The following is a 12,950-nucleotide window of genomic DNA, read 5'->3' as shown; positions in this document are numbered from 1 at the left end:
TCAGGGGACCAGGCTCCTGCCTGTATTAAGTGGGGACCTACAGCTCTATTTTGCATTTCTCCTTCCCTAAACTCCCCTACCTTATAAATAGTGAGAATACTTTTCCAATGACCTATCCAAGTTCATTCACCTCATCACCCATCTGCCTTGAAATAGTTATGGATTCCTTCAGAAAAATATTTCAAATAATGCCAAAGAGCTGCTAGGAGTTTTCTTCCTTCCAGTTTGACCTCAAACTAGATATACTACGAATCTCATCACAGTGCTCTCCATTTAGGATAAATTATTCTGGCTAAAAAACAAACAAACAAACAAATTTCTCTCAAAGCTTCACTTCCTTGGACAAGCAGGAGAGCAGGTGACACAAACAGCATGAAAGTAAATGCTGCTTTGCCACAGGTGATGGCACTTTGCTGCACAGCATGCTGAGGCTACAAAGATGCTTCACTGAACGACAGCCTGTGGTCTCAATCCAGCAAGTCCTACTCAAAAGAGTAGCCTTTACTCACACCTGAAACAGTGCTGAATTTAATAGGATTGAAAGATGCAAACAAGCACTTCCAAGGGTAAAACAAGAAAGACTAAAAATAACAGCTGATAAATATTTTGCAATATATACCTGTACTGGACAAATGGACATTTCCTCCATATTTCACAAATGCAATTTCTAACATCCCTTTCAGTAGTGCTTACTGATATGAAAGCACTAAGGCACGGTATTTGTTGTTGCTTTTGAAGTGTAAGTCCTCACTGAATTCAACAGGGAGTAAAGCTTAAAAGCATTCTACATGAAAGGCTGTTTTTGATTCTTTGTTAAAACTCATTCACTTTATGAATGACAGAAATCTATACCAAAATTTAATACTAATTCAGAATATTAAAAATGTTAAATGCTAAAACATTAAGATACAAATTAATTTTGGTGGGTTTTTTTTGGGTTTTTTTTTTTTTTTAATCGCTGGATATATCTATTGCAGGAAAACACTGAATTTTTCCACATTTGTTTATGCTTTATACTTGTTTTCATTTCCCCATGTATTACAAAGTGATTGAATTTGTTAGGTAGTGAATAACTTAATCTCTTTTCTTTAAATTTTCCTGAAGAAGAACAATAATTTTGGTTATTACAGTGAAGATGTGATTTTCAAGGACTTTGGTGGAATTAAATGAGCACTTGCTTAATATTACAGACATGGGTTGAATTTTGCAGTTCTTAGTTTCACAAAAGGTGTTGAATGAGAGTTTTGTCAAGCAGTCAGGATCTCAGCCACTAATAACCTCTCCATTATTTTCTTTTTCTCATTAGTGGTCTAACAGCTAACAGACTAATCTGAAGTTGCTACGGGATGCAAAATGAATTACAGCACATCAAGCTTCCCCTGTGAAAACAGGTGAAAAATCTCAGGCAGCATCCCTCAGATGGTACCCAAGGCAAGCTCCTGAGCAGGTACCAGCCCGCGGAGCCACCGTGGCTCCAGCAGAGCTAGCACTTTGCACCACCAAGGTCTGGCCATAAAATTAGCCCACAGAAATTCAAACAAAGGCATTTTGAGAAAGGCACTTTGGGGTGGTGATACCTGAAGCCGTTCAGGTGCTCTGGTGACTCAGTGAGGGGTGTACAAGGGGCTGATGCCAGGAGGCTTTGCTCTGTGCCCTTAATTAAGTGTACTTGCCAAACACTTTTCAGGCAGGAGCAAGGAGGATGGTGTTGGCCTTCTTCCTCAGTGCCAAAGGAGAAGGGAGATGGCTCAAAGGGTGCTGTGGGTCCTTTAGTCACCTTTGGAAAATGTGCAGAGTTGAGAAAAAAGTAGTTACTTCTGATTACACACACAGAGGATTTGTATACCTGGCTTCAGTAGTTCTAAATTTTTATTGCTGGCATAGATCTTTCTCCTCTGTGTGAGAGGAGAGCTTCTTACATGATGTGAATGGAAAATATAACAAATGGGTGCTTCAAAATTGTTGCTATCTACTTTTGTGAAACAGACTGAAATTAAGCATCACATGCTAGTCAGGTTAAGTCTTAAAATGTATGCTGCTTGCTAAATACTCCCTTACTTAGGACTAACGGCTTCCAGTCTGGAAAAAGCCCCAACCAAATACTGTGTTCAATTTTTCCTCCAGAATCTTTTCATTTTGTCCCATCTTAAATCAGATCTAGTTCCACACAAGTAAATTAACGTAACAGAGCCTTTTTAATTATATTAAATAAGGACTATAACAATAAAATTATCGCTGATTATTCAGCATTTTGTTTTCCTGTTACTCTGTGTCATGGAATCCTCAAATTATGTGTGATTTACTTGGGTAAAATCAAGTAAGAGAATCAACATTTCCTTAGGCTTGTACATATTTTAAATTACTGATACCTTCCTGAAGCATTCAAACAAAACAGGAATAATAATAAAGGAATCCAGCAAATGTGGGACTAAAATATTTTCTGAAGCTTCTTTTTAGACTATACACAATGAATTGCTATTTTTTTCTACATTCAGAACTCTATAATAGAGAGTTAATCAATATGTTGTAACTGTAGTAATTTCTTTCAGGAAGATAAAAAAATACACTGAGAAGCAGTGTAGAAACTGTGGAGAAGTTTCAGAAAAAATGCATATGTTAGCATCAGCTGAAACTAAAATGTCTGCTAACTACAAAGACAGATGTAGAAAAAGCTCTCACATGCAAATCCAGTAATCATTTCAAAGTGCAACTCACAGCATTTTGTATATTTAAACAAGCATTATTATAAACAAAATTCTGAGTCTAGTGCACAGATACAGGTCAATTATTTACTCTTCCTATCATCGGAATACTTATTTTTCCCCAAGTACAGATTAAATAAAGTAACAACATATACTAAAAAAAGCCTCATCAATTTGTTTTAAAAATATATTAATTTAGAAACAGTAGCCTTGTGGCAACACACTGATCCTGGAGAAGAACAGTACTACTTTCTCCTTAGCTCTATCATCTCTTACAGTTGATGGAACTGTTAAAGAAAGTTTTCTTAAATTGTTAGAACACGTTTATTTTTTTGCAAATTAATTCTTTTTAACTCTTTATGATAGCTTTGAATCCCATAAAGAATGATGAATTATCACATACTGAGCCCAAGCTGTGAAACAGGAGGAGACAAATAGAGACCCCTACTGTGTTTAACAATGTAGAAGAAATTCCAGACTAAAAAGAAAAATTTTCTGTCCTTTTTCTCAGCCCACAAAAGCTGTTAGTATGGATTTGAACAGTGGAGGGCACTCTTGCTATGCAAAACCCGGTGCTGACCTGGCACACTCGGTTTGATCTATTCAGTAGCCTGAACCTCAGAATTTGTTGAGTAACAGCCACCTGTGGCACAGGCACTGACTGTACTCTGGTTAAAACATTTGCAGTTTCTAATCTGTGCAGCGAAGCACTTCACTATATCAAACACTGGCGCCTTTCTCTGCGGACGCAGATGTGGAACAGATGCAAGCTTCATAAATTGTTTGCAATATCTGTGCAAGATATCATATTGAATAAGACCTGTGCTATGTTTTTCAAAGTCATATAAACAGCTACTCGGTTGGATGTTATGGCACAGGTACAATAATTTCAGGTTGACCAGAATTCGTGTACAAATAACGTGGGTGTCTGTAGCAACTAAGTTTATTTGGAATGCATCGAGTTTTATTAGGAATCCTAAAAAACCAATAAAATCGAGGTAAATGCTTCTAACACAGCTGATATGAAAAAAAAAATTGAAAACCAAACCAAATAAACTAGATGAAAGAGGGAGATTCTGCATCTGATTCATAGGGATTCTGCATCACTTTCCTTGGAAAGTGCATAATTTACTACATCTTAAACTACACAACTCTTAACACCCTGCATGAATTAATGAATTAGTCAATCATTTTTTGAACAAGCACAGAAAGGAGGACAAATTTTGTTTTGGAGGCTTGCAAGACAAGGAGCCGATGTGAGGACCAAATCCTGCATCTCCTAAGTATCTCAAAACTGAACTTACGAGTTCAGGGCTCGTTTGAGTAAAATTATTCACACACAGGAGTACTTGAAAGAGCAAACCTGGTGCAGTTCAATGCCAGTTGTGCAGCTTAGTCATTTTGGTCTTTCACCATTCCATGCACTGCAGTGTTGCCCCAGATAGCAAAGCCATAACAATCTAGACAAATCCTTTAGCTTTCATCATTTCCAGATTCAGGGGTATTAGTGCATCAACAAATTCATAAATGAAAGCTATTAAATGGCACCAGGAGAAGGGGTCTCCTGAAATGCTAAATGATGACTTGGTTTTAATTTTCTGGAACAAAAATACGGCAGCACCTGCAGGGTTAATTAAGCAGCTCAAGATGCTGGGCTTCACAAAAGAAAACCTTTTTCCTACTTTAAGGACTGTAAACACTTGTGCTGAACTAGATGGGCATTTGATAAGCTGTACAGCATGTAGCAAACTCCGAGGGATCTCTAGTTAACACTCAAATTCAGTGTTTACACTTAACAGAACAGTGGTAAACCGTGCTGCCAAGGTCAACTGCACAGATGTACTAATTGTATTATGAGCTTGACATCTAGTGGCCACCCCTGGCAGGGCAAAGCAGGCAAAGGTTAAATCAGCAAGCCTTGTCAAAGCACTTCTAACTACCCACCCTCAGGGAGAGGAGACCTGGGGAAGCTTTCTGGCGCTCCGCGATCCCACCTTCGGGCCGGCATTCCCCGGCGGAGCTGCCGCGGCCGCCCGCGGTGGGACCCGGCGCGCAGCGCCCGGCGCGGCCCCGCGGCTGCCGCAGGGGCTCAGCAGCCTGCCCGAGCCGAGCCTGGGCCTCCCTCCCTGCCTCCCAAGTTTGGGAATATCTTCGGGGATTCTTTTGCGACCAGTGATAGCTTTCAGGTTTTTGGGAGGGGGGAATGGTGAAGCTGGGGGTACGGGGGAGGAACACACCACATGCGCCGGTATTAGAAAGTGGCAATAAGGATTTCAGAAGGGCTTTTTGTAAAGATTTAGCTTACACTATAATAATAAATATTGTTCAAGTGTGTTCACTTTTTGCACCCTAAATATAGCAAGGAAATTATAAAGTCCCCTCTCTTAAATCTTTATCTTTTCACTTTTTTGCTCGAAAGAAACAGATTTTTCAAACGTGTTGTGTTATGGTTTTCTATCACCATTACAAACATCTATCTTTCTGGCTTTCACGGTTTTGAAGGGTATTTCCTTGATAAGAAGAAACATTCTCTAGGTCTAACAGCACTAGAACTGAACCAGCTCCTAAAAGTATATCTTGGCCTAAATTCTCTTTTTTGAATTAATGGAGAACCTTCCCTACATTTAGTGGGAAATTTTAAGAGTGCAAAGGAAACGGGATTGACATTGATATATAAAATTCAATATGAATGTACTGCTAAAACTAGATTTACTGGAAAAAAAATATAGACAATTACTCTCATTTCACAAATGCAATATAATAAAATAAATTATTTTTAAATGCTTTATTGCAGAAACTATGTCAGTACTTAACAATTTAATGTCATACCTGACCTAGTTTATTATCAGCAAAAGTGATTGACTCATACATACCCTGGCTGCTGGATAGTCAACAGATATGCTTGTCTATGTTGGGCAGACAACAAATCAAATGAAGGAGAGATATCAGGAGAATCTTCCTAGGACTCAGTCTATTTTTCAGATGGCACTAATACTCTTTATTAATTAGTTTATTTTTACATTTTTTCTAATGCCACGTATTTTTTAAATTGTAGCTTTTCCTCTATTTTAGGCAAGGAAAAGTAATTTTCAACAGCTAAATGTATGCATATTAATAGCTTAATTACACAGAATTTAAACAAACGCCTTTCAAAATTTCCTCCCTCTCACTCTGAAAAAAATGCCTTAGTGTCTGCCCTAGGAGATGGTGAGACTTCAAGACCAGCATCACCAGATAAAATCTGACTGAGTTTTGTCTATTTCCATTGTTCTACATACATCAGCAAATTGGCCAATTGCTGTAGTTTCCTTATTATTCCAAATATCTTTCTATGGCCAACACAATTTAGTGCAGAGAATTTTTAAAATTACACAAACACAGATATTACATAGTTTGAATGTGAAGTCTCTACTGTAATGGCAAAAGTATTTATATAAAGTTTCAATTACCATTTCTAAACAAAGGGACAATTTATAGCCATACTAATTTGGCCTTTATTTTTCAAAACAAAAAGCCTTCTCTTACACTTGCCTCAGAACAAACATTTGTAAAAATCACATAAAATTTGTGTGTGCTGACGGCTGCTAGTGACTTCTCAAGTTTGAAATGCAACAGTGTCTAAGCAATAGAGAATAACCTCAATTTCATACAGAGGAATGTCCCCTCAAAATTTGTTTTAACCCTCCCTATATGCAGATGGAGTGACCACGCTTGCATGAGGCTGGCTGCTACATACTGAACTGTGTCTTTGCTGTAGCTGAGCCTGTGTGTCTGTGTACATACTCCAGAAGAATACTAAGTGCTGTCACCAAACTGCCAAAACTGTACAGTCTATTCCCACCTTACCAAGATGAAACAGATCAATTAGTTTAGACTATATTGTATGTATTGAAGAGTGGGAGAAAAAAGAGGTACAATATTTTGAAAAATGACTGAAAAAGGCACATTAGAAAACTCTTTTTACACAGTTCACTACAAGGTATACGTTCCACCTCAGACTAAACAGTAATACATCTTCACCAGAAACTTCACATGAAGAAGTCCAAAGCACCATTTGTCAACACTTTTACCAGAAACTCACTTGCACACTCTAAAAATCACTTTTCAGCACAAAAAAAAAACCACCAAAAAAAAAAAAACCCAAAACCCCAACCAAAATAATAATAAAAAAACCAAACACAAAAAAAAGCCCCACAAACAAACAAAATACTTTCCATTATCCTTCTATTATCCCTACATTTAAAATAAAAATGCTATGTCTATGGTTTAATTTTAAAATTAAATAGAGTTGAAGAATGTTTATTGTTTCGACAATTCTGATTCATTTGTAATCTGTTGAATTAGGCAAGTGTATTAGAAATGTAATTCCAGCTATTACAATGTGTTACATTTACTGAGAAACTGAGATTATTGTATTCTACAGGCAGTCATCTGAGTCCTGCTGCTGCTGTTTTTAAATGATTTCCAGCAGATTTTCTCATTTAGCAACCTCAAATTGTGGGGTTTTAATACATATTTCTGTTCACTCTTCTACACTGCAATTATTCAAGAAATATATCGTCATCAGCTCCTTGTTAACTTTTTTTTTCAAAATTATTTAAAAATATATTTTAGCATTTCAATTTTGATTAACAATTTCAAATGATTTTGAGTGTATATCTGTACTTGATGACATACTAATTATCTTCAGATTTCCAACAGTTTCTCACCACCATCTCCTGTTTGAATGAAGTTTGAATGCTGTAGCCCAAGCTGGCTATAAAATTATTTGTTTAGATTCTAAAACTTTTGCGGTAACATTACCATGAAAGTTCTACTGTGACCAGTCAACTTAAAACCCGGCCTAATGTTTGTCCTCCATCCTGCACCCCAAACTTCCATGTTTCTCTCTGTTGCTATGAATGTCCCTTCACTGTGAGGATTACATTTATGGGACATTAATTTTTAAATGCTTCATTTTATAAAATCTATTTAGAGGTGATATGAAACATGATTTCATTATATTAATACTAAGCTTCATTTGCTTAGTCTTGCATTTACTCCTTTGGAGACAAGGAGCAAAATGAACTAAAAGACTACACATATGAAATAATACTGCTTAAACAGTTTACTTTCTTAAAATGACAAATATTCTTGTGCTGTGTGAACTATTTTTGGCCTGTTGCAAAATATACTCAGGAACTGTAGCAATATCTTGATCACAGCTGTGAACAGAAACGAAGAGCACTGACTTGACAAGAAGTGTTTTAATTCATGAGATTTGGAACTCTCATTATATCTGGCCTATAAAATTGCTTTCAAGTATGGTAATCGTTAGGCTTCCTAATGTAATGTGTAAATGATTTACATTACACTAATGTGCACTAGATAGCCCTCTACTCCTGTAGCCTGTCTCCACCTTGTTCACATTTCTCACATTAAAGTGCAAACCCAACTTTAGCTTGTTAATTCTTAGCCATCAAGGGTTTCACTCTATTAATTAAAATATGTTTTAATAGAAGGCAACATAGTACATTTTGATAACAGCCTTCTAAGGCTGAAAAGTATTTTTACATTGTTGCATTTTAGGGCTGCTGTGAAAGCCGATTTTGTGCTATTCAGGAACCACAATAATAACGCTTTAAAATTCCTCACTGGGATGCAATGTAGTCCTTTTGATGGAAAGACTGTCTTTCTCATTCGGCAGAAATAAATCCATTCATTTGATCATGTAGTCATTGAGGGCAATACAAAACAAACCAAGTGTGAGAAATTCTATGTGATGAAGTAAACAAAACAAAACCCCCCCAAAAAGGGGAAAAAAAAAACCATTTCCATGACAAAAAGATTCTTTGTCCTTAATCTACCCACCATATGCAAGCGTTTCTTTTTAGCATATCTCTTGTTCTAATCTCGGGTGACATGGCTACATAGATAAGATTCACAAAACAAAACAAAAACCTAGTTTAACAATTTTTTTCAATTTATTAACTCACCAGGAATGTCATAATGAAGTAGTGGGGTTTTATTTTCCTTTATTGAAATGGATTCAGAGCATGTAAAAGTTTATAATGCTAATGATAAATTCTTAGACCTAGAGCCCAACCCAACAGAGATGGGCTCAACAAATCTTGCTTTCATAATAAAATACTAATTCTCATCTGCTTGCCTATATTAATTTCTTTTACACGACCACAGTTTCTGAAGGAAAAAAAAATTGAAAATGCACTGCTTTTCTCCTCCACTGTGACAGAAGGAAGCACATCTCTGTGTGCCTGTTATTGTCAACACCCAAGTGGATTTTCCTGGAGCAGTGGCAAGAACCCCCTTAGCAACTTTGGACAGTGTGGGACTTGCTCCTTGCCTCCCCAAACACCCTGGGAAGGAGTGGGAGGCTTAACAATTTGCCAGTCTGACAGATGTTTTAACCTTATGAAGTGGATTCATGCTGCCTTAAGCTTCAGGGCTGTAAAGTTCAGATACAATAGTAAAATCCTCCTCAAGCTTCAACTTTGCTGCCTTTCTCTCCCCACAGATGCAACTTAAGAGTAATTATAGTTTTAAAGCAGGAGAAGGACTTTTTTGTTTTCGTTTTCGAAGGGGGAGAGAGAGGAGATAATATAGTGGAGCAAGGGGCCTACACAGAAAGCAGAAAACATTTGGGATCCCACTCGGTTATACAAGAAACTAAGAAATCAGCGGGATCTATGCAAAGAGGAAAATAAAAAACTTTCAAGTGGAAGCTCTCATCTTAGTCCAGGAGAAGAGAGCATGGGCTGTGGTGTGTCTTTGCATGCTGCAGTGCCAGGCACTACTAAGGAAATTAAAACTAATTAAAAAAAAAAAAAAAAAAAAAAAAGGAAAAAGGAATGAGAAAACCGTGCAGCCCTATTCCTGAAAACAAAATTACAGCGAAGTGGAAATAAAGCAGGATTACAGTTCAAATCTCTCCAGCTTTGGACACTTGTTCACTAGCAGCCTGGCAGACCAGATGCATAGAAGCAAGTGTGAGTGTGCCTGCGTGTGGGGAGGAAGCGAGGAATGGCGGATGGGCGAGAAAATAACCCTCTCCCACAAGCCGGCGCGACAGGGGCTGGTGGCGGTGGTGGCACTTCGTGTCACCTACCACTGATAATAATTACAGTCGCAGCAGAGTCGGGAGGGGAAGGGGGGAAGGCAGCGCAGGGGGGAAGGCTAAAAGCTGCTGTTGAATCCTCTCGAAAATAATGAAACAACTCCTCTGGCCCCGCGCACCCGAGCGGCCCTGCCCGCTCCTACCGGGGTCCCCCCCGGTCCCTCAGGGCGAACGGGGGGAGCGGCCGGGGCAGCCCTCGCAGCCTGGGCGGGCGACCCGGGGCCACGGGGGCATCCCCAGCAGCGGCCGCCGTGGGGCTGCCACGGGGCCCGCAGCCCACGGCCCGCGGGACCTCCCGCGGCCCCGGGCAGGGCATCCCGGCCCCGGCCGGCCCAACTTTCCTGCCGCCAGCGGGGCGAGCGGAACATGGCTTCTGTCCGCTCCGAGCCTCCGCCAGGAGGGAGCAGGAGCGGGAGAAAAGAGGATACCCAGTAACAGAGAGAAGGAGCGCAGCGGAGAGGAGGAGGAGGGGAGGCAGGCGCTGCTCCGGGGCGCCCGTCCCTGCAGCTGCTCCAGCCCGGGTGAGTGGGGAGGGAGGGCCGAGCCCCGCCGCTGAGCCCAGCCGCGATCAAACCGCTGGGAAGGCCGGGAGGTTGCTGCTGGGAGGGCTGGTTAGGCAGAGGGTGGGCTGCAGAAACTTGGCTAAACTGCGAACTTCTTAGTTCCGCTGCCTCTTCCCCCGGCTGCTCTAATTCCCATTCTCCCGCTGCAGAGTAATTGCGCTCCTATGTTCACCATCACCATAGATTCACCTATCTCCATCCGAAACACACTCACAAAAAGAGAGAGAGAGAGAAGCAGAAAGAGGTGACGGGAGCCCTTACCGTGCTCAGAAACTACCTCTGCTTGCAGCTCTTCGTCCGATTTGAGATGCTGGGGTTTCGCTTGCTTTCGACGAGACATGCTGCTAACTGAGCCGTCTTGACTCTGATTTTTGCAGAGGCATCAGCGACGTGGAGGTGGCAAGGAGGGGGGAAGGAATTGGGAACGAAGGAAGGGGGCTTGGGGACTGCAAACAACTGTTCACAAATAAAAGTCGAGTTGCAAAAGAAACCAAACAAACAACAGAAAAGGCAATCAACACCCCGGGGGAAAAAAAAAAAAAGAAAAAAAAAAAGGCAAGGCTATCCAGCCAGCCAAACTGGGAGTGAGTGAGTGAGTGCGCGGGTAAGCGGGTGAGCGAGCGGGGGATGAACGGAGCGGGGTGTGCGCGGGGCGGCGGGGTGTGCACGGGGCGGCGGGCTGGGGCGGCTGCGCGCAGCGCGCATAGGGCTCAGTAATTATGATTGTGAATAATGCATGGCGATTAATGGTGCTGGGGGCGAGCGCGGATTGGCGCGGCTCCAGCGGACTCAGGCTGCATATGTAAATGAAGGACGGGGCTCCGCAATTAGCCGCTTCGCTCCGCCAAATGATGCGTCTCCCCGGCACCGGCAGCGCCGCCTGCGAGAGGCACCGACCGCGTCGGTGGCGGCGGCAGCGGCAGCAGCGGCGGCAGCAGAGAAGCACACACGCACCACGCAGGAGGGAATCTGTTTTGCACACACTTTACACAACATATGTGCAAGGTTCACTTGTTGGGAAAGGTCACGATCTTCGCTTTTCTGTCTGTCGTGCTTTCTTCCCCCCCGTCTCTCAGTTTCTTTTGCTCTGCTTTCTGCTCTCTGCTTTTTTCCCCCCCTTTTCTTTCTTCACATCACTCTGCGTCCTCTGCTCTCTCGGTCTCGCTTTCCCCAGAAGTTGAGCTGCAAAGCATCTGATTTCTGTGTGTGAGTAATTTCTTCCCAGGAAGAAAAGAAACTTTTGTGCATGCCTTTTCCTTTTCTTTTCGCTGTGCTTTCTTTTTCGGCGTTGTGCTGCTCTTTCGCCTTGATCTTCACACGTTTCTCTTCAGTTCTTCCTCCATCCTGTCTCCTTTCCCGTCGCTCTCTCTGTGTCCCCTTCCCGGCTGACTTTTGTTCTCTCCGCTCTCGAAACCGCACGCACGCACACGCAGAAGACCTTGGGCAGTTTTGTCTTTCACCTCTCCTTCCTTCTTCTTTGTCTTGCAGCTTCTTTCTCCAAGCAGAGACTCCCCGTTGTTGGTGGTGGTCACTTCCTGTTGTCCATTGGTAGGAAGTTTTTTTCTTTCTCCCTCTCTCTCTCAGGTTGTAATGACTTTTTGTGACACTCCTCACCCTTCCGCCCACCCACCCCCTCGGCTCAGCCGTGTGTCCTATTAGCTAATGACAGCGGGCTCGCGTGTGCGCCGATGAGCAAGCCCTTGGTCTCCAGCAAATAGTATGGATCGTCTCCCAGTTTTGGGGGGTGGGGGTGGCTGTTGTTGTTGTCGCCGGGTGATCCCCCCTCCCCTGCCTTGCCTCGTTCTCAGCGGCGCCGCCAGCTGCTCCCTGCGCGGAGGCTCCACCGGTCGCTTGCCTCCGCTCCGTGCCAAGGAGCGCTCAGCGCGCCGCGGACGTTCTTGATTTCGGGCAGATAAACTTTCAAGTTTGGGAGCGGAGAGGGTCACACGGCAGCTCCTCCTACTCTCCTCCTCCTCCTCCGCCTCCCGTGCTGCGCTGCCGGGGCTGCCGCCGGGGCTGCCCCCAGCCCCGCAGCACGATCCGCTCCCCGCCGCCGCCGAGCCTCCCTCTCCGCACGCACTTTCCCAACAGCGGCTTTTCTCCCAGGCCCCCCCTTTTTTGTAAAAGTGAGGGGGGGTGGATGGGGAGAGACTTCCCTCCCCCCCCCACCCCCCGCTTTCCACTCTTATCGCATTTCAAGTTGCCGGGGAGCCGGGCCGAGCCTCCTCCGCCCCGTCCCGCCGACTCGCGTCCCTCCCGCCCCGTCCGTCCCCCAGGGAGGCGGGCGGCCCCTCCACCGCGCAGCAGCTCCGTCTCCCCGGCCGCTGCCACAAGTTGCCGCTTCCCGTGGCCGTCCCTGCCCGCCTCCCCCTGGGCCGGGGCGGGCGTGGAGTGCAGCCAGCCCGCTCCCATGGCAGCCAGCCGCCGCTAGGATGTACCCCACCGTCGCCGATTGCCGCGGCGCCGCACCGCGCAGGGGCCCGCAGTGTGCGCACTGTCCTGTCGGGCGGCTCCGCGCCGCGCTGTGCATGTGTGCTTTCGGGGCGGGGAGGAGTCTTTCAGCGGCTCCTG

General features: G+C 43.5%; 1 protein-coding gene across 4 annotated transcripts in view; it reads right to left on the bottom strand.

The window, feature by feature from the left end:
* SALL3 (spalt like transcription factor 3) overlaps positions 1 to 12,530 on the bottom strand; it is a 34,128-nt gene extending 21,598 nt beyond the window's left edge. For all 4 annotated transcript variants that reach the window (XM_041714230.2, XM_041714229.2, XM_030265595.4 and 1 more), the window contains exon 1: positions 10,641 to 12,530. In XM_041714230.2, the coding sequence (XP_041570164.2) occupies positions 10,641 to 10,719 (79 nt within the window). In that variant the 5' untranslated portion in view covers positions 10,720 to 12,530. The remainder of the gene's footprint in view (positions 1 to 10,640) is intronic.
* Positions 12,531 to 12,950: the final 420 nt, after the last annotated feature.

This window comes from Taeniopygia guttata, chromosome 2 (assembly GCF_048771995.1).
Source record: "Taeniopygia guttata chromosome 2, bTaeGut7.mat, whole genome shotgun sequence".
Lineage (NCBI taxonomy): Eukaryota > Metazoa > Chordata > Aves > Passeriformes > Estrildidae > Taeniopygia > Taeniopygia guttata.
Note: the sequence above shows the minus strand (reverse complement) of the source record. Positions and strands in the feature narration are given on the sequence as shown.